Below are 21824 nucleotides of genomic sequence, written 5' to 3'. Positions count from 1 at the left end.
CCTTTTATAAGACCTTTGCGTCCCTCCTCATCCCACATCTTGCTGCTATGTATAATGATTCCTTCGAATGCGGTCACTTTCCTCCATCACTTCGTGAGGCCCTGCTGACACTACTCTTGAAACCGGAGAAGTCCCCTGAGCTTCTCGATTCTTACCACCCATTATCGCTTATTAACACCGATAATAAAATATTCGCCAAGTTGATGGCCTCCCGCCTTCTTCCTCTTATGCCTTTGATTGCTCTCCCCGACCAGTCCGGCTTCATACCTGGTCGTGCCACATCACACAATCTTCACACTATATTTGCTGTTCTCCATCCGATAAACCCTGCTCTCCCGGCCGTGGATGCCCTTTTGGACGCCACCAAAGCCTTTGATACTCTCGAGTGGCCTTTTCTCTTTTATCTTCTTCCCCATTTAGGCTTCAGCCCGATCTTTCTGCACAAGATCCACCTCCTCTATTCCCTCCCCACGGCGTGTCTTCAGATTAACGGTCAGATTTCGGAACCCTTCCCCGTTTCCAGGGGAACCAGGCAAGGGTGCCCACTCTCGCCTATGGTTTTCGCTGTGGCTATGGAGCCTCTCGCCGCCCGGCTCAGGCAGCACCATACTCAAAGGGGCCTTGGATTTGCGGCCCGAGCGCTGGTCGTCTCCATGTATGCGGACGAGGTCACACTTTATGTTCGCAAACCCCCAAGAAAATCTTGCTCCCATGGTCCGCGAGGTGGTGCGAATCGGGGGTCTGTCTGGGGTGGAGGTTAACTGGGGCAAGTCCATTCTTTTCCCTTTGACAGACGCCACTGTTCCCTTCACCCCGGATTACCCATCCATATGGGCCTCTGGGCCTACGAGGTACTTGGGCATCTGGCTCAGCAGAGTCACAGACTAACTGTGGACGGCGAACTTCAGCTGTGCGGTCGACTGGTTGGAGACTAAGATCCTCCTCTGGAGGCGCCTGCCTTTGTCCCTGGCGGGACGCAGAGCCATCGCTAAGATGGTGGTGCTCCCGAAGTTTCTGTACTTATGTCTCAATATCCCCATTGCCCCGGATTTTAACTTGTATGCCCAAGCCAGCTTTCTCCACTTCTGGTTGCATCCAATGCCCTTCCAGCCTCATGCAGCGGTCGAGGCAGATCTCGCGGCCCCTTTACCACTCCAGACGGCCGTCTTCGCCCCGGCGAAACCTCCCCGTGGAGAAATAGATGCGGTTGAAACTCTGCGCTGGGCCTAGGACGGCCTTCAGAAGTTCTCCGGTTCTAGCCGGTTCTAAGAGTGGCCTGTCGGGGACTGCACCCCACGTTTCCACAGCCTCCCCCCTCGATGGCCGCTCTCGACCTTGTTTACACCTCCGTCTCTCCTCGTAAGCTGGTCTCCAGGCTTTATGCCCTTACACTGGCGGCATCCCCGATCTCTGCTGACCGGGCACGCGTTGCGTGGAGCGAGGACTTGAGTACTGACCTCTCTCCGGAGACCTGGCTGTACTGTTGCCGACAGACCACACGATTCTCTCCTAACTACCGTCTGCGCCTCATAAATTTTAAATATTTGCATAGGTTATACCGTTCTCCTGCCCAGTTGCACAGAATAGGTCTCGTCCCAAACGAAAAATGTCTTCGTTGCTCTGCTCCTGCTGCCGACTTTTCTCACCTCGCGTAGCTGTGTCCCAAGGTCTCTACATTTTGGCAAGATGTGTGCGCTGCCATTACCGAGATCACTTCCACGCCAGTCTCACCTGACCCGCTGCTATGCCTTTTAGGCTTTGTGAAACACTGTCCCGATGCCTCCCGTAGGCTCACTGCTATGCTGCTTGTTCTTGCGCGACGTAGGGTCGCCATGCATTGGGGTCACAGGCCCGCGTCCAAGGTTGGCGCTTGGCTGGAGGATGCTGCACGTTGTCAGACGCGCCTGTCCGAATTCTGGGATCTGGCACCGGCAACCAGCCGGCCGCATGATCTCTGGGGACCCCTTGTCTCATATCTCCAACGCCAGCACGCCTCTTCCCCTGCGGCCTCTCCCGCACTCCCCGCCGGCTCCTCGCCTGCGGCAGCCGCCTGGGCTGGCTCGTAGATATCGCGCCCTCTCCCCTTCTGCTCACCATTGTCTCTCTGTGGCTAGTCACACACACACTCTGCTCCTTCGGGCACCCTGTTTGGCCATTCATGCTTTATCCCCTGCTATCCCTTCCCCTGCTTTGATGTGGACTATTCTTTATGCAATTGTTCTTGTGATGGATGTATCAGCTGTACTTTCATTCACTATTTGCGGCTTCTTGACTGTATACCTTGTAACTGGATGTGCAAATCTTCTCAATAAAGTTCTTTTAAAAAATAAAAATAAAAAATAAAGATTTTCAGCACAACTTGGTCAAAGTGGTCGTCGCCCTAGACACAACATCCAAAAATATCTGCAAAAGGCCAGTGGTATGTCTTTCAAATGGCATCAGCTGCTGTGTCTCCTTCATTGGCAGCAGAAGTTGCTTTCGCCCTCGCCTGCATCAACATAGGAAGGTGGTGAGTGGATTTTATGGATGGCATAGTTCTGATGTATAGAAAGGGCTAAACATTGTACTATAAACACACTGCAGACCTCTATGCTAAAGAAGGGACCCCTACAAGCATCTGATGTTCAATAGTTTTGTGGAAGGTTTTGGTCCTTTCCAGGTGCAAAAAAACCCCCACTTTCTATCCCGTTAAAGCAGATTTTGCTCTGCTTGAAATGAAATAAATACCAGCATTTGTAAAGCGCACAGCTACCTCCGGAGAGGTGTCCCGGCGCTGGGGGCCATCGGGAAGATTAAGCAAGCTATTGCCCAGACTCACATGGTGCTGGGCTAACCTGCCGCCGGCGCTGGGGATCGAACCGTGAACCCCATGGTCCGGAGTCAGGCACCCTGGCCGCTGCGCCACACCTCTTCCACATCCTGTCTTCTAGGAAAAGGGAAGGTAACAAATGTCTCACTTTAAATGAAACTCAAAAAATACTGGGTTCAAAAGTCATATTGGTCCCTAAAATCCCCCTCTTTCAGGAAGACTGGGTAAGGTTCACGCGGATATTGACAACCAACGTAACTAACGTCACAAGATCTGGGTGTCCCACCGTTAAGAGTCCGTGGACTATGGACATCAAACTACACTTCTATGCCACGGTGAGTGTTGCTTCTCTGCGCACCTCCTTGGAGCCTCCTTGTGTAGTGAGACTGGCTATAGAAGTGTATATCAGCATGCTTCCAGATAAGCCTTACAGCGTATGTCAAGAAAGATGGACTAAGATTTGATTTTAGTGACTAAGTGAGAGGAGGGCTGGCTGCTCGTTTTAACATCTCAATCTAGATCTGATTCACATCATGGGAAAGTGAATTAGTTCTCATTTCTGGAGCGTATTCAACAAATTACCCCTCAGAAGGACTGCACCTACCTGCCAGTGGGCTCAAAGGGCTGATCCTCCACTGGATTTCCACCATCCTTCTCCTGCCTGCAGTTCCGCTGCTCCAGTTTCTTTTCAGTCCTGCAGTTATAGAAGAGCGAATGAGGTTCGGTCGAACAGCCTTGTAAGATCATATAAGAAGGTTCGTTCACCAAAGCCCCCATCACCCTGTTTCCAAAGTAAGCCCTGAAGACAAGCGTTTGTAGGAGACAAAAGTTGAATCTCCTGAAGTTCATCTGAATTAGTATCCTAAGTAAAAGATATTCAGCAGCAGAGGTAACTTTCCCAACATAGATAAAAACATAGGGCGGCCACAGGCAGAGTTTTCAAACTTTCCAAATCAGCTTGTTTTGAACTGTGTCTGTGTGTTGGTTTGTGTAGATTCTACTGAGCACCTGTTATGTCACAGTTTGAACAATTACACATTACTTGTCAATGACATCACAAGCAGAGATTGCAATAGTGGAAATTCTGCAGCTTGCACTTATAGTTAGGGACGTTACTCCCGATCGTAGCTTCAACAACCCTTGTCCAATAGGAGGCCATTCCCTACCAATCGCTTAAACGAAGCAGGCAGATGTCCATGAAGTATAAGGAACAATGAAGCCAGACATGTAACCCCTGGACCATAGAGTCACTTTAATGAATTTCTAGAAGTTGAACCCCATTTGACCATAGCACTGAGTCCTCAATGTAGGAACGCTCTAGGTAAGAGTTATTATAAGTCCCACCATAACAGCTTTTTGCAAGTTAGAACCATCTCCTTCGGTGGCACAACTTTATAATACCACATGCAATCGTATGTCTATGGAATGCCAATAATGACCACTGTCCACCCTGGTTCAACAAAGATCAAAAGAATACGGACAGTTCATAAAATGTTACTCCGATTGTAGTGCACAGTCTGCCAATGTAATGACAGCAAGAAAATGTTACAATTAGACACAGATTAGCTGATTCTACAGACCAATAAAAAGTCACACTACAAAAATGTAAATGTTCTATATTGGCACCTAGAGCCTATATGTTAGTGGATGCCTCTGATGTAAGAACCAGTAGCTATAATGAAAAAGACTTGAATAACAGAAGATTGATTAAGCCCCTACACTCGCTATAGGTCTTCCCTGTGGCACAAATGGCGATACAACCATTGTGGTAAATTTGATATGCTGAGTAAATTTGTGCTCAACAATGGCCATTAATTGTAATCAGAAATTGTGAGAAACTCTTGCTTATTATGCAGAACATTTGCTGAATTCTAGATAGCTGCATAGGTTTTTTTTTTTAAATGTGCTTTTAAATGTGCATGTTTATTATGTATAAACATGCACATAATTCAAAATATGTGATATTTTTAGAAATGCACTGTTCTTCAAAAATAAATGTCTTTATACATGTACCTATACTTATAAAATGCAAAACCTATTTCACAAGAGAAAATAAGTATTTAAAAATATGCATACTTTTAATAAAACGCAACATTTTAAAAATTGATGACTTATTAAAAAATAAAAAAGTAAAGAATTCTTTAAAAATGTAAAAAACCCACAATAGTCTTTATGGAAGCAGTTAAGATTCATAAAATGCCTGAATACTTAAATGTGCACATTATTATTATTAATCTAATGCAAAGAATGTTTTAAAATTAAAACAATTTATAAACTGCAGGTAATCTGTAAAAACAAATACAGATTAATTTAAAAGGTGTATCGAGATAGAGAAAAATATTGATTCAGAACACCGACACGCTAACAAAATACCGACACTTATACTGGCCAGGCCTGGCCCTCATCACCGTTCCTCCCACTATTTCGCACCCATTCTGAGTTTGTAGCAGGAGCGATAAGGCTGGTGGTGCACACCCCGGGCTCACCCTTCTGGTATGATGATATAACTGTGGGGGACGAGCCCCTTGGTGCCGTTAAGCTCTCCCATCCACCAAGCCTCGGAGGTCTTGCGGTGGAGAACCAGCATGTCTCCTTTCTTGAAAGACAGTTCCTGCGGTGTCCGCCCCATGTAGTCGAACTTTGCAGTCACCTCCACAATGTCGGGTTCTGGTGCAAGTGAAAAGGGACTGATATTAGAAAAAGCCTTGTTATGCAGCGTGAGGGGCTACACTAGAGCCTTTCCACTCCATGGACTTAAAACTTGTTGGGATACAAGCACTTTAAGTGAATTAAATGTCGGCTCCTAACAGTAGGGTTGCCACTATGGTGCACCGTTCTAAAGCATGGTTTGTCACTTCCGGTATGGCAGTACCGAACCTGTGTCCACTTGCTCTGTCTTGGTAGGAGTGGAGGTTCAGCTCATTGAATCTCTTGTCTAACTCTAGAGGGCTCCTCTCTAGGGACAAGCAAAGAGAGTCCTTACCTTGATACTAAGGGGAGGGAAGATCTCCGTGCCTACTTAGCGCCCACCCTCTTCCCTAAAGCAATGGATTCCCCGGAAATACCTCCTTAAAGGTGGCCATCATTACTGAACACTCCCTCCACCACCTCTGACCATCGCCTGCATTTGTTTCACCGCCTAATATGTCTCAAAGTCCCCAAAATACGCCGGCATACCATCCTCGCTTACGGGCCTTTCATGGCGCACCTCCTGGTCAATCTCCTCCAAGGCGGTTTCCAGACGGACCGTGCCACTGAAGCCAGCAGACAGGAGTTCATGGGGGCACAGGAGACAGGGAGGGGAAAAAAGGGCCAGTCAGGAAAGGAGTCTTCACAAACTGAAGGAGAGCGTGGTCCAGCCCAACCGCAGGTCTGCGCGGAAGCCTGGACTGGAGATGTGCAGCGAGGCTTATGAAGCATCCTTTTACTCCAGGAAGATACGAGCGGCAGCAGGTAGCATTGGCACAGCACGACGCCACAGACACGTGTAGAGTATTTACTGCAAACAGCACAGCAGGACTCGAAGCCGAATGGTCCAGGAAAGGAAAGGTTACCTACCAGTAAGTCCAATGAGGGTTCCTTCAAGAATCGTCCCCTCAGAATCTTCCCACAAACCACACTCGATACCAGGATTTTCATTTATTTAAAAAGAAATATATTTCAAACTCCTAAAGGCTTTTCTTGGGATCCTACAAGTGCCAGTGATGGGCATGCAAGGGATATCCTATTTGAAGGTATATTTCTTCCTTTTTACAGGAAGAAGTCACATGGACCCTACATCTGGTGGCGGTATCAGCGATTCATCCGGGCTCCAGAGTCCCTGATCTCCTGATCTGTGTAGGGATGCACAAAGGAAGTTGTGCAAATGTAAGGCAAAGCGTACAGACCTGGTCAACGCCAAGGCTTGATTGTTGAAATAAAGCATCAGCTAAATGAGCATGCAAAGGTTGTATTTAGTGCAGGCGATATCTAAATATTCTCAGAGACCTGTTTAACTTTGCATCTACACAAAGGCACAGGGATATTTAGGAGATATTATGTGTCGAGACATTAAAGAAAGGCTTGGTTTAGACACACAAGGGTGCCTTCTTTCCTGGGAGTATTCCAGGGTGTGGTTTATGAGGAATGTGTTTGCTTGTGTATCCCAGAAGTCTGTGGTACTTTGAGGCATTTTCTGACACACTGACCTTTGTTCAGACATGGAAGATATGTGCCTCTGACAGCCTACTCGAGCCTGGCCGGAGACCTATAGCAATGTACTCTATTGAGAGAAGTAAGTTAGAACATGTTTTAAAAGAATCGTGAATGCGAGCGGCTTTAAAGAAATGACCAGAAAAGTATTATATGAAAACCTCTTTAGTTAGCCAATGCCTAGTCATGCACACAACAGGTTTTAATATCCTTATAGAGAAATAAACACTCATTTGTCTACAGGTACAGCTGTGTGTGTGCATGTGCCTGCACATTTGCGTGGATGTGTCTGCGTGAATGTGTACATGCGTCTAAATATGTAATCAGAAACTAAGACGCTCCTGAGTTTAAACAACTGCAGGAATCTACTGCCATCACACCAGGAAATACGCAAGAAGGGGACAATAAATGTGATTTTAGGAGATAGTTTTGTTCCCATCCGTATGAAAAAAATTCCTTGGCGGTGGTGCCGTGTTGGGGCCTTCGGGACTTTAAAAGGGTGAGATACCAGAATAGAGAAACGCTTTTACAGAGCAACCACTGCAGGGAATGGTCGATACAGAGAAATAACTTTCCAGAAAAGTCTCCACCCTAGATAAATATTTTACTTCTATAATGAATAATAAAGACATTTCAAATATGTATTTCATGATTAGGTATTAATTTTAGCAAGGCATTAAAGATACTACAGAGTGAAAGGGCAAACCTTAGAAAAGAGGATAAAGGAAGACTTGCACTTTAGGGTCAGGGTTCAAGTAAGGGTCAAGCATAGGTTCAGAGTTAAGTTGAGGGAAAGAACAACATTATGGTTCAATATAAAGTCAGGCATGGGATTAGGGTAAGAGTACAGTTTAGTGTTAGGAATGTCTGCAAGCTTAGATATAGGGGCTGGGACTGGTTCAGGGTAAATTCAGGAGAGAGTATTTCATTGTAACTAAATCAGTGGTAGCGGCATTGATTGGGGAGTTTTTCAACTGTCAATTTATAGACTATTTGTTTGCGTTCTCTTGAGTACTTCCTCCACAAAAGTATTTCTTTGTAACAACTTTCCACTGTACTGGTGGCTGTGTGAAGCTATTCCTCTGTAAACACTTCTCTCTGTAGCACTTTTGTAATAAACATTTCACTCTGTAAAAGTGTTCTCTGTAGCAACATGGGCCACACAGAGTTTTACACGTGAAGGTTTACTTTTTGTATGAACTAATAAATGTTCCTGGTTAGTTGATGTGGCGAGGGAAGATTCTGATGGGAAAATCCTCTTGAAAAAGTACTCATAAGAAAAGAATATATTGGGAGAAGCAACACAAGGTGGAAGCTTGCACTGAAAACATTTACAGCAAGTTGATCAATCTTTCCTGAAAAAGATTTTTGTTTTGACTGAAGCTGAAAGTTGAGTAAGATGGAAGCCGAGAAGTTTAACATTGACCGGAGGGCAACAGCACGCTGAGCAGACAGCCAACATGGAAATGACCGAGACATAAGACTGCGTGTGACCGAGGGATTCTGCTGCACAAGGAGTGGACCAACCACTGGTATGGAAGGCAGAAGGAGCCAAGGACTCCTCCTTGAACCCTTTATGTAATGCCCATTTCAGCTGAGCTTCACAGGAGCATCAAACATAGATAAAGATATTCAGATCAACGCTCACTGCAAACAGAGCCTTTCAGAAGGGCTGAGCTGTCGACGCCTTCTAAAGCTGCAGACATTTTGACTGCAATCCGCAAGCATAAGAACGCAAGCATTTCAACCAATGACAGTGAGGCAAAGTGGACTGCAGGACAGACAGCAAAGCGATGTTGAAACCAAAGCTACAGTTTTATTTGGAATCCAAAACACAGCATGGACCCTGAAATAAAAATTGCATTGCCACAAAACAATTTGACACGTTTCTTAAATGTATCATTTAGGTGCATTGGTCACACAACCCATAACCACAATCTGTAGCACCCACCGTTCAACTCACTTCAATGATACACTGCGATCAACTCCATCATTTCTTTAAAAGTTCATTTAGAGAAATCTCCATTTCCTCCACTCTGCTTTGGTCAAGCGCTGTTAACACAACGCACAAGTCGAATCACAGATTACACTATGCCCTTGACACCCATAATTGCAAACTTCATTAAACATGGCAAACTACTCATACAGCATCTACACACAGGTTTCTTGGAAGGAGACATCTTACAAGTCTACTCCAGATTGAGAGTAAGGAAGAGTGAATGGTTTCTCACCAGTAGTCATCCTCCACAAGCGTCATGCATTTCTCATAGAGCGGGCCGGCCAGCTCCTTCTCGCTCGGGAAGATCTTCTCCTGGTGGACGATGATGGTCTTCACGACTTCGTTGACATGTGCCTGCACTGAAACCGGGTCCTGCTCATCTGGGATGGAGATGAGCGTCGGCCCGAAGCACACCGCCAGGTTGTGTGGGTCCATCATATTTTCGTCGCTGTACTGGGACAAACTGGAGGCAGAAGGAAGAGTGTGCCGCAAGGGTCTGATAAGACGACGAAGAACTCAAACCTGAAGAGTCATCACGTCACAAGGAAAGTGGTACATCAGGTGCAGCCCTCTTCCCCTTCCCCCACGGCACCACGAGGCGAGGGTTTTCAAAAATAGTAACCCGAGTTCCTGTCAGTGTTAACTGTACCTCTCTTTCAAGGTCTTCTAACATCCCTACTCAATAAGATCCTGGCACCTGCTTGTTAGCGGCTACCGGTCAGCCTCACTTCCAATTTCAATGCATGAAGAGGAGTTGTATAAATGTAACCGTAACATGTATGGATTTAAGCGTTACATGATACTGGAAACAACTGGTATGGTGCACCCGCCTTAAATAGGTATTTAACCCTCACAGAGAGCGCACATCTTGAGAGACTGACGGATCTTGTCATTTGGGCATTTCAAAGCAAAAGTACGTAAAAGAAAAACATTTTTTCTGGGTAAAAAAAGAAATATGGGTAAAAAATGGCTAGAGGAGTAAAACCAGCAGGAAATTGAAGCAACCATGGAAAGGTTCAGAAAGATGTCAAACCTCTTCCAAAGTCAGTGAAAAATGACTCAAAGAAGAGCCTGGCTTCCTCCAAGCGAAGCTGACCCATAACACTGGAGGCCAAACCATAACATGAGAGGCAAGCATAACCAGTCCAGAGCACTGTAGGAATCGCCTGACTCCCCAGGACTCGCCTTTCGAGAGAGGGAGTCTAGTTAATTTCAATGCTTTATAGAGCATTTTTATAACGAAAGAATAAGGGAGGATCCGCCCCATGTACAAAGAGGAATTCTATGGCGCGGTAATGTGGAGCGGACCCCACATTGCTCAAGTATAGGACCGTGAGGGGTCTGCCGCACGATGCTTCACACCAGAATGGGTGAATGGTTGTAGTTCTTGCAGGGAGGGGTGGACAGATTGGAGAAGGAGAAAGGGGTGTATAATGGGTAAATATATTAATTGCCAAGGCGTGATGACGCAAGGTGAACATGGGCAGCCCAGCGGCTGGAATGCAACCAAATGCATGAAGCGATGCGGCTGAGGAAGAGGCGAACGGTGGAGAGACGGGGAACATGTGGGGTATCTATGCATATATCAAACCATCAAATACTACCGGATATATATAGTGTAAATAAAGGACTATGTACCATTTTGAGGCATGAAGTGACGGGGTGAAGTCTTATGGGACAAAGACTAGATGGGGGAAGTAGAGATAGGCAGACGTGTAATATAGGGACCCCGTTGCCCACAGCTCCCCAAAAGGTACTTACTGATTCAGGAAGGAAAACAGGTACCTCAGGACCACCAAGACTGGCTTTGAGAGTCCCTCCATTGACTTCCTAAGATGGCTTACCCTCTCGGTTGTACTTTCAATCTCTGCAAAAACAATTATTACATTATGTTATTACAGAATGTTTTGAAGTCGCAGGTAAACTTCCCAACCCTTGCGACTGACCACAGACATTTTACATAGGTCAGTGAGGTACCATCCAGGGCCATGAATCCAACAGAGGCCTAGGGAGATACTGTGCCTTGAAAGCAGTGCCTTAAAATTATGGGAAATGCAGCCACACCATTCGCTTTCATGTCCCCCACAGCCCTGAAGCACCCTTTGATGCCCACCTCTTAAATGCAAAGGCCGCTACAATCACCGCCTCTAGCGGGCCTGCCGCAGACCTTCAAGAGCCTGGAGAAGCAGTCGCCACGCGTATCCAAAACCACCAAGAAACTAACTCCATGGGACAGAAACAGCCCAGCTCACACACGGAATGAAGCCTCAGCAGGAACAACCGGGGCTCACTGACTATTCTAAGCCTTCTGGAGCGCTCCGCCACCAACAACATAGTGCACCACTGGATCTACAACACTACCTCCAATCAATGACATTCAAACAGGTCTGATCCTTAGACCTACAGAGGTCAGAAGGGGTCAAACTGACATCTGCATGCAGGCAGGCTGGTTACCTGCAGAGTGCCACAATGCTCCGTACCCGGACATCTATTGAATAATGACGCAAAATCCTGAAGAACCAACTAGGACCCCAGAACCTCTGCTTTCATTTGTAGGCCGAGGGTACAAAAATGTACTTGTGAATCACAAGAGACTAAAAACAATTCACAACTGACCCTGAACAGCGTTGTGCTGCCCTTCAGCGAGTTTCGCACTACACAAAAAGCATATACACAACTGCATTAACAGCCATTAATGCAAAAACGCCAAGGAGCAGCCAAATCCACCTCCAATTACAAAAGCTGCAAGACCAGATCCAGGCCTTCCTCATCTGTTAAAGTAAGTGTTCTCCAGCTTCCCCCGATAAACCGGTTCCTGACCTATGGTAATGGTCTTTCTGCTGGATACTCTATGTAACGACGGCGTCCTCACCTTTCGAATATCCCCAGGCCCGGGACTGGATGTGGGACTTTGGTAGCCTTTGCGCCCATGCGCAAGAGGTGGCACCATCGCACCCCATAGCATCTAAACACCCCCTTCCAAAGTGAGGGCACGGAACTGTATATAGATACCACCTCTACCTGTTGACTTCAGTTTCTTTTGAATCTCTGCTGAGCCCTCAGACTCGAGTCAACTTATATGATGTGCAAAACCGAACTTCAATCTCTAGAACAACAGAAGTTCACTCTTCAGATTGTGGAGGAGGGAAGATAGTAAGGAGCCTGTGGTTGAAGTATTTACCAGACAAAGCATTACCGGAGGTAAGTAACTTGTTCTTCTATTGGATACTTCTATCTGCAGACCCGTTACCCTTTGAAAAGATACCCAAACAGTACCTCACAAACGGTAGAGGGTCTGAGGCATGGACCAACAACAGGATGTCCTGCAGGATAAAATGGACTTTCAAGTGTGCAGGGAGGGTCATTTTTTCAAAGCGGCGGCCCACCATTAGGGCGGAGAAGCATTGCCCCCCCCTGCTGCCAGTGCAGCAAAAGTGAAAAATAAAACAGTAATAAAATGAATTACCGTTTTAATCATTCCCTGCTCCCAGCACGAGCAGTGTTTGGGGGCGGGGCAATGCTGCTGAGTGGCAGCGGGGGAGTGGTACTCACTCCACCAGTTTCCGTTGCGCAAGTCACTTTTGCCAGCTGTCCTGCGACGGCTACCCTGACTTTAGCAGTGTAAACCTCTCCACCCAGCTGTCTCCGACAGCTGGGTTGAAAGTAGGCACAGGTAACAGGCGTAGGTAACCCACTGTCCGCCCTCTTGTGGTGGGGAAAAAAGGGAACTTAATGTTCATATTAACGCACAAATGAAAATTATCAATTTTTTTTAAAAGTTAAACTGTTTTATGAGAATTTTCTTCCACCGCATGAATGTATAGAAAATAACCAAGAATGCAACTACTTACGGACAGAAGCCAGCAGGTCATGGAACATGTCCTTGGGGAAGAGCGGCTTCTCCAAACCCCGGAAGTATAGCTTCAGGACCCCCGCCACCGAGTCCACATCGTGTCCCGAGAAGCTGTCAATGAGGGGGTCCTCACCTGTACCAATGGAGGAGAGCTTTCATTTGTAACCATGGTCACAAATGCAATGCAGAGAACAATAGACCAACAAGAAACAAAGTAGGAAGACTGAAGCTCTCAGGGCGGGAGAAGGAAGGGAAACCATGGAGTCTGTCATTCAAAATACGTGTAGGGAAACAAAGGAGTCGATGGAAGCCGTCACAGGGGTACCTGTAGGAAAACAATTGATACCTCCACAAGGGACACAGGCTACGGCTCTATCACACCATCCGCTGGAGGGGAAACAAGCTATGAATCTATCACACCATCCGCTGGAGGGAAACAGGCTACGGCTCTATCACACCATCCGCTGCAGAAGAAACAAGCTATGGATCTATCACACCATCCGCTGGAGGGGAAACAAGCTAAGGATCTATCGCACCATCCGCTGGAGGGGAGACCAGCTATGAATCTATCACACCATCCGCTGGAGGGGAAACAAGCTATGGATCTATCACACCATCCACTGGAGGGGAAACAAGCTATGAATCTTTCACACCATCCGCTGGAGGGAAACAGGCTACGGCTCTATCACACCATCCGCTGGAGGAGAAACGAGCTATGGATCTATCACACCATCCGCTGGAGGGGAAACAAGCTAAGGATCTATCACACCATCCGGGAAACAAGCTATGGATCTATCACACCATCAGCTGGAGGGCAAAGAAGCTATGGATCTATCACACCATCCGGGAAACAAGCTATGAATCTATCACACCATCCGCTGGAGGGGAAACAAGCTATGGATCTATCACACCATCCGCTGGAGGGGAAACAAGCTATGGATCTATCACACCATCCGCTGGAGGGAAACAGGCTACGGCTCTATCACACCATCCGCTGGAGGAGAAACAAGCTATGAATCTATCACACCATCCGCTGGAGGGGAAACAAGCTATGGATCTATCACACCATCCGGGAAACAAGCTATGGATCTATCACACCATCCGCTGGAGGGCAAACAAGCTATGGATCTATCACACCATCCGCTGGAGGAGAAACAAGCTATGAATCTATCACACCATCCGCTGGAGGGGAAACAAGCTATGGATCTATCACACCATCCGCTGGAGGGGAAACAAGCTATGGATCTATCACACCATCCGCTGGAGGGGAAACAAGCTATGGATCTATCACACCATCCGCTGGAGGGGAAACAAGCTATGAATCTATCACACCATCCGCTGGAGGGGAAACAAGCTACAAGCTATGAATCTATCACACCATCCACTGGTGAGGAAACCGGTCACGGAAGTTAATGCATTAAAGCAAGGTACGAAACCGATGTGTAGATGGGCTCTATATCCCAGCAGGCCCACTCACCAGGACTTCTCTGCGCTGCTTGTCTGAACCCCACCCGCCCCCTACCCTGTATATGGCAGCGCTGACCTCTTTCAAATGCGTTGCGGATCTCGCTGACCTGCGCCTGAGATCCATTGACTCTAAAGATACCTTCGTGCTGGAGACCTGATGGAAAGAGGAGAGAAATATTGTGACTTAGAAGTTGAAAGACCACAACCAAGATACACTCGAAGGGAAACAGCTAACACAGCGTTCACATTCAATGGTGGAAGCAAAAGAACCTGTTTCTAAAAGACCCACTGAGGCACACGGGGACTCTTGGTTTGGGAGATTTGAATTTGAGTGCCCTCTATACCGCCACCCGGTCCATCTACTTTTAAACATGGACGGAGTCCATTAGGGAGGTCACGTTTTAGCCGACCACCACTCGCAGTATCACAACCTCACACCTTTACCAACACTCCTGCGTGGCCCGAGGGCTTTTCTCAGGACAATATCCAAATGCACTCACCAGAGAGACGAGGGAAAAGAACAGATGCATCACTTTTTTTAAACAATGCACAGATCTGCAACAAAACTTTAATTCCATAGAGGTGGGTAGATTCCAGAGCAAGGTTCAATGTGTGAAAGTGAGCGACTACTTCCACTCAATCCTTTCCGCAAGACAAACCCCATGAGGAGACGGACAGACCCCTTCCCTAAAACAAATTACCTTTTTGTCCAAGATCTCCTCACATCAGAGAATCGCTCCTGCGACGCTGACCTGATGAACTTTAAAAGCCTTTCAGCTTCAGTAGGTGAAAGTGGCCAAATATAAAGGCTTTCAGAAGTATCCCTTATCACAAGAGTTGTGGAAGCATTTTTGTAAGTCTCTGCAGAAGAAACATACGATGAAGCAAATGGTGTACACCGAAGAGGAGCAACTTTTCCTTCTAAAGAGCAATCCCTTGACGGAGAAAAACAGGTTTGCTAACTGTGACAGCACAAGTCTCACTGATTCAAGTGCATTTCAAAGACTCTCTGTGCAAGGGCTAGAGTTTCAAACCAGACTACAAATGATAAGAAGCGGTGATCGAGAACTGGAGAAATGCTTCACCGCCAGACAACGCTGGGCAGACTCATGTTCCACTATTGGGCAAAATTCTGTTTTATAGTAGTCCAAGTCCATCTATGATCAATGCTGCTGAATGACATCACTTCCTCTCAGTGATGGGCTCTGTTGCACTGAACTTGACATCACTGAAGATGGTGCATGCTTGACCAATGCTACCACCAAAAACATGCTGATAAAGTACATTTCACAAACATGTCTGAACTGACCAGCAAAGACTAGGTTGCTGATGAGGACTCCACGCTTTGTCGTTGCAAGGCTTAGTGACACCCACAGAAATCCTTTTCTGAATGATCATCGCAAGACTCAAAAAGAGAGCAGCTCACCTCTTGTGTTTCCTGTGCTGGATTCAAAATGTTCAATAGCGGAGGAGTCATGAACATTAGAGACCTTGAAAAGAATACAACTTAAAATGGTCTCTTTTGAAATCTTATAACTCTCCCGGCTGAGGGTCACGGTGCTCCGGTTTCAAAGACAATCGATGTCCCCTTATTCCACCTGCTGACCAGAAAGAACGTCTTCCATGAGCTTGAAAAGTGAAGCACTGGACTTTCGAATTAAGTTTTGGAGCCAATGGCTTTCCCAACTTGTGACCTGATTTAATATGTCACACTGCACAGATTTGAAACTATTTCCATGGGTTTAGAACATTCTTTACTTCTTGGGGAAAGATCCCCAGGGACAGAAGTAAAACATCTTTGCAAAATGAACTCTTGCAGATGTTTAAAAAAAAAAGTGGAAAGTGTGTGAGTAGATTGTGCATTTGCGCAAGCCATTTCATTTTATTCTCTCCACTGGGATACTGGAGAGGTCCTTACCCCATACATCCACTAAATACTGAAGTATTTTCTTCTGTTTCCGCCCAGAGAAGCACTACCCCTGCTTTTGACATGTTTTACATGCTTCTCCATGGATTGAATCCACCTCTAAAAAACTGCATTGTGCAACTTCCTGATCATTTTAAGTGCCCAGTTTCAAACTCTTAATACTACATTTATGAGGGTGTAAACAATGCCATACTTGCTAGTTTATAAATGTAAAATTAATCAAATCTGGAGATTAATTTACTATTACGCATGGACTGTTCACCAAGCTGTACTTCACGCCTCACATTGTTGTAGTCCACGCCATCAGTGTTAGGCAAGCACGGGCGGTCAACTATTCCAACTCTTCCTCGCGTCTGACCACTCCATGCGGCAGCACCACCAGGATCACCAGCACCGTCCGTACACCTGCTTGGGTTCTTCCCTCCAAGACACCGGCGGACGTTAGCAGGGGAGACAGGGAGTTGTCGCTGGTACGGATTCCTGCACCACCCCAACACTGCCCTTGTTGAGGAGTCAAATAACGAAGCTGAGAAGAGCTGGCAGGGGTAATAGCCCTGAAGGTCTTGTTGCCAAACATGTGTAAGAAGAAGGAACAGATGAAAGCACCAGAGGGTTTAGGACAGTGTTGGCAGTTTGAGTCGCCGACGCTGCATTTGTTGGTGTTGAGCATCCTGCCGTAGGGAACAAGCAGAGCGCCCGGATGTGTGCTCAATGCCCCATCCCTGAATGAGGTAGGGATGAGAGGTCACGCATCAGAAAAGAAAAAAAAGAGATGTGCTTTTGCGAAGGAGGGAGATGCCATCTTCAGTAAGGAGGAAGAGAAGCCCTTCAGTGGTTTGTCTGCTTGTGAGGTCCTGACGTGGCTTCAAAGAGTCCCACTCATCAGGTTCTTGATAAGAAGACCGACAGAGAAATAATTTTTCCTGACATCTGATCTCAAAATCTTTTTGGTATACATAGATTTCAAATGTGGGTTTCTATTTTGGAGCAGGAAGCTTCCTTTCCTCAAGAGTTGGAAACATCTGCTAGATGACTTCATGTATCACCCTCAATCAAAAGACTTAACAACAATTTAAATAGAAAGTCATGTGACTGAAGTTTTTAACATCCAAGGAAATGAAGAGGTCTTCAGAAATCTAGAAAAGTTTACAAGAACCCTTCCAGAGATCTTCCCACGACAGCAGAAGGAAGGAGTCTAAGGGAGTCAGGCTTGCCCCGGCTTACAATAGCCCTGGTCGGCTCAGCCCATTTGAGGATTTATAGATAAACATGATGTGACAAGCAGCTCACAACTAAGATAGAGACACGCACTCAACAGGACAGGGGGACCCACCCCCCGGAGAAGGAAGAGCGCCCTTACCGTGCAGGTTAATGAAGCGAATGCAGCTTTCCACCACCAGGGGCACCGTCTGTCCAGTATCCTGAAAGGAAGTGTGAAAACCACAGTCAGGCACAGGCGAGGAGAGGGGTCAGAGACACGGTCACTGTATCTAGGGGGCTTCATTCTCAAAATCAGCAATGCGGAGGTGGGGGGTGGGAGTGTTACTAGCTTTCATGCAATTTGTAGATTGAATATGGATTTTCTCCTAAGAGCTGAAGGGAAGGAGTCTGGACCCCACTTGGCTGCTTTCTGAGAGTAGCCTCCTGGCTCAGCAACAGGTGGTCTGGGTCATGCCATCACATCATCCTCTGGTGCCCTTCAGAAAGGACCACAGTACTGTAAGTGAAGGATGCAGGGATGGTGGAAGGTGCCAGGAAAAAGCTTCTCAAGGGAGAGGGAGGAATCTCAGGATATCAAGAGCAGTGCAGAAGCAGCAGGGACAGCTTCAGCCAGGATGCACTACCCCGCCTCACAGCGACTGCTCTCGGTAAGGGCCCCTCAATCTCTCCGACACACTCCACACCTTCCATGGAGATGGTACTATATGTAGCAAGATTCATTCTTATATGGGACCTGACTTAGATCCTGATACACAAGGGCTTCAGCGATGTCACAAAATAACCAGTTGCTCACGACTGAAGGCAGTGACCCAGACGCCCTGACCTGCCTTCTGGACGTCACATCCTAATGCCGTGACCCAGACGCCCTGACCTGCCCGCTGGACGTCACATCCTACTGTCGTGACCCAGACACTGCCCTGCCTGCTGGACTTCACATCGTAATGCCGTGACCCAGATCCCTGACCTGCCTTCTGGACTTCACATCGTAATGCCGTGACCCAGATCCCTGACCTGCCCGCTGGACGTCACATCCTACTGTCGTGACCCAGACACTGCCCTGCCTGCTGGACGTCACATCTTAATGGTGTGACCTAGACACCCTGACCTGCCTGCCGGATGCCACATACTACTGTTGTGACCCAGACACTGCCCGGATCTGCCTGCCGTACGTCACATCCTACTGTCGTGACCCAGACCCCCTGACCTGCCACCCGGACGTCACACCGTAATACAGTGACCCAGACGCCCTGACCTGCACGTCACATTGCAATACTGTGACCCAGACGCCCTGACCTGCCACCTGGATGTCACATCTTAATGCTGTGAACCGGACACCCTGACCTGCCACCTGGACATCACATCTTAATGCCATGACCCTGACCTGCCTGCTGGACGTCACATCCTACTGTCGTAACCCAGACCCCCTGACCTGCCTGAAGCATGTCACATGGTAGTGCCGTAACCCCAACACCGTGACCTGCCTGCTAGACGTCACATCCTACTGTCATGACCCAGACCCCCTGACCTGCCTGCCGCACGTCACATGGTAATGCCGTAACCCCGACACTGTGACCTGCCTGCTGGACGTCACATCCTAATGTCGTGTCCCAGACACGCTGACCTGCCTGCCGCACGTCTCATTGACTCTATCCATTACCCCGTCCCATACGCTACAAGATGCCCCTTGACTCTATCCATTACCCCTCCCATACTCTACAAGATGCTCATTGACCCTATTGCTTCGAAAGGAATATAAGTGAATGACCTGGAAGTGTCAGTGCTAGGAAGAACTATGGAGAGACACATAGTTAGCACCTCTGAGACTGAGTGGCTGTTCTGGAACTCCATCAGCCAAGTGGAAGGCCCACAAGCCTGCCTGGTCAACAGTAATGTGAATGAGTCGGACTGGGTGCCTCATGTCACAAAAAGTGTATCATTCCGAGAGGCTAACCCCAAAGAATTTCTATGTCGAGCTGGCTCCACCATCCGCCCCAACACAGACCTCTGAGCCCCAGATTGACTGGATCAAGGGATGAAAAGGATGGTGAAACCTCGCAAGAAAGACGCTGCTTCCGGGCCCCGTGGTGTTCCTGAAGTCAGAATACGGGGCAACCAGACTGCTCCCCGGTTTTGAAGCGAACTATATCAATGGAACAATCCCTGAATCATGGAAAGGTTTGGTAACGCACCCGCTTATCAAACATGGTTCCAAATCCCATCCGGAAAAAGGCTGATTGAGAGCACTTTTAGACATTTATTCAAAACTGCCTGTCATGTTATTTGAGGAGCCGAAAAAATGGACCAATCAAACCAAACGATTCCCTGGTTTGAAACCGGGTTCCGGGCTAGCAGCAGCAGGACAGACCGCATTCTGGCGCTGCGCTTACTTCTCTACAAGTCCAAGAAGGAGAACAGATATCCCGGTCAGCTGGAACTATGAAAAAAAAAAAAAAGCCTTTTAATGTATAGGCAGGGACTGCCTATACAGTAAACACCACTGCATGGGTTTGCCGTCACTTTTGCTTAAAGCTGTAACTACATTATACACAGACAACTGGTCTCAGATGAACAACCAATATATCTGCCACCATCTAGGAGAATTTGCATCAATAAGGGCCTAAACAAGGGTGTGTGCTCGCACCTCTTGTACAATGTATACGTTTCAGGTATCGGTCAAGCTCTAGTCAATCAGTGCGCACAAACTCAACCACCCCCACCTTTTCTGGTGCAGTATGCAGGTGGCCCGCACCAGGCTAGGCTTGCAACACACTATTAATGGCCTGGTGCATTATTGCCACTTAAAGAAACTGGAAATGAAACCAAGCAGATCGAAAGTGGTCATACTAGTAAGTAATAATGCATCTAGGTTTACATGATCCTTTGCGTCTCCTTTGTGTCTAGGTTTACATGATCCTTTGCATCTAGGTTTACATGATCCTTTGCATCTAGGTTTACATGATCCTTTGCATCTAGGTTTACATGATCCTTTGCGTCTCCTTTGTGTCTAGGTTTACATGATCCTTTGCATCTAGGTTTACATGATCCTTTGCATCTAGGTTTACATGATCCTTTGCGTCTAGGTTTACATGATCCTTTGCATCTAGGTTTACATGATCCTTTGCGTCTAGGTTTACATGATCCTTTGCGTCTAGGTTTACATGATCCTTTGCGTCTAGGTTTACATGATCCTTTGCGTCTCCTTTGTGTCTAGGTTTACATGATCCTTTGCGTCTAGGTTTACATGATCCTTTGCGTCTAGGTTTACATGATCCTTTGTGTCTAGGTTTACATGATCCTTTGCATCTAGGTTTATATGATCCTTTGCATCTAGGTTTACATGATCCTTTGCGTCTAGGTTTACATGATCCTTGCAGGGAAAAAACTGGAGAAAATAAAAGCTGGTTTCTTTTTTTCTGTAATTAATTGATAAGGTTTTAATTCACAGTCAAAGTGTTTTATTATTATTTCCCCTCCTCAATACTCTAACCCGTATAACTTACTCTAAGACTAGGGTTAACGCTAAGATGTTCCAAAACTCTAACCATTACCCTAACCCTTACTCAAAGAAGCCCCTTCAAGCTTTCTATGACCACATCCCCATAATGTATAATGCGCTCCTTCACCCCATCCCTTACCCTATGTCCCTTCGCCCTATCCCTTACCCTATGTCCCTTCGCCCTATCCCTTACCCTATGTCCCTTCGCCCTATCCCTTACCCTATGTCCCTTCGCCCTATCCCTTACCCTATGTCCCTTCGCTTTAACTCTTACTCTATGTTCCCTCGCCCTATCCCTTACCCAATCTCCCTTCGCCCTATCCCTTACTGTGTGTCCCTTCGCCCTATCCCTTACTCTATGTCCCTTCGCCCTATCCCTCACCCTATGGCCCTTCACCCTATCCCTTACCCTATGGCCCTTCACCCTATCCCTTACTCTATAAGATGTCCCATCACAGTGCTTAATTTGTATTTAAAAAAAAGTGCCAGGGCCCTCGTTAGGAGGCCTTGTAGTTTGCACCACACACTGCCCCTGCCACCACTGGTGACAGTATTTACACAACTACTAACCATCACACTCCTACAAGTGTGACAGTTCAGACTATACCAGCCCACCAAAAGCAAATAGAATGGCTTGGGCGTCAGGTATTTGTCATTTTTAATGTATATTGAATTAATACAACTGTTGTTCTGCTCATCTCTAAATTACTTAAACAGCGCCACCATGTGGCAGACGGTCATGAGTGCCAGTGTTAACAATTAAGTGCCAGTACCGAGCACCAGAAACCACTGGTACGAATTAAGCACTGCCCTTCAGCCTATCCCTTACTCTAAGATGTCCCTTCACTGTATCCAGTACCC

At 46.9% G+C, this 21824-nt stretch overlaps 1 protein-coding gene across 3 annotated transcripts in view; it reads right to left on the bottom strand.

Annotated features, from left to right (window-relative positions):
* The window catches only part of ARHGAP4 (Rho GTPase activating protein 4), a 219068-nt gene that overhangs the window by 21738 nt on the left and 175506 nt on the right, over positions 1–21824 (bottom strand). For 2 of the 3 annotated variants that reach the window (XM_085629762.1, XM_085629763.1), the window contains exons 13-20: positions 17607–17667; positions 14396–14473; positions 12851–12985; positions 10761–10866; positions 9232–9462; positions 5987–6063; positions 5296–5476; positions 3414–3503 (exon numbers count right to left, since the gene is read on the bottom strand). In XM_085629762.1, coding sequence (XP_085485888.1) covers positions 3414–3503; positions 5296–5476; positions 5987–6063; positions 9232–9462; positions 10761–10866; positions 12851–12985; positions 14396–14473; positions 17607–17667 — 959 coding nt within the window. The remainder of the gene's footprint in view (positions 1–3413; positions 3504–5295; positions 5477–5986; positions 6064–9231; positions 9463–10760; positions 10867–12850; positions 12986–14395; positions 14474–17606; positions 17668–21824) is intronic. The other variant, XM_085629764.1, reaches the window with a different exon arrangement.

This window comes from Triturus cristatus, chromosome 10 (genome assembly GCF_964204655.1).
Source record: "Triturus cristatus chromosome 10, aTriCri1.1, whole genome shotgun sequence".
In the NCBI taxonomy this organism is placed as follows: domain Eukaryota; kingdom Metazoa; phylum Chordata; class Amphibia; order Caudata; family Salamandridae; genus Triturus; species Triturus cristatus.
Note: the sequence above shows the minus strand (reverse complement) of the source record. Positions and strands in the feature narration are given on the sequence as shown.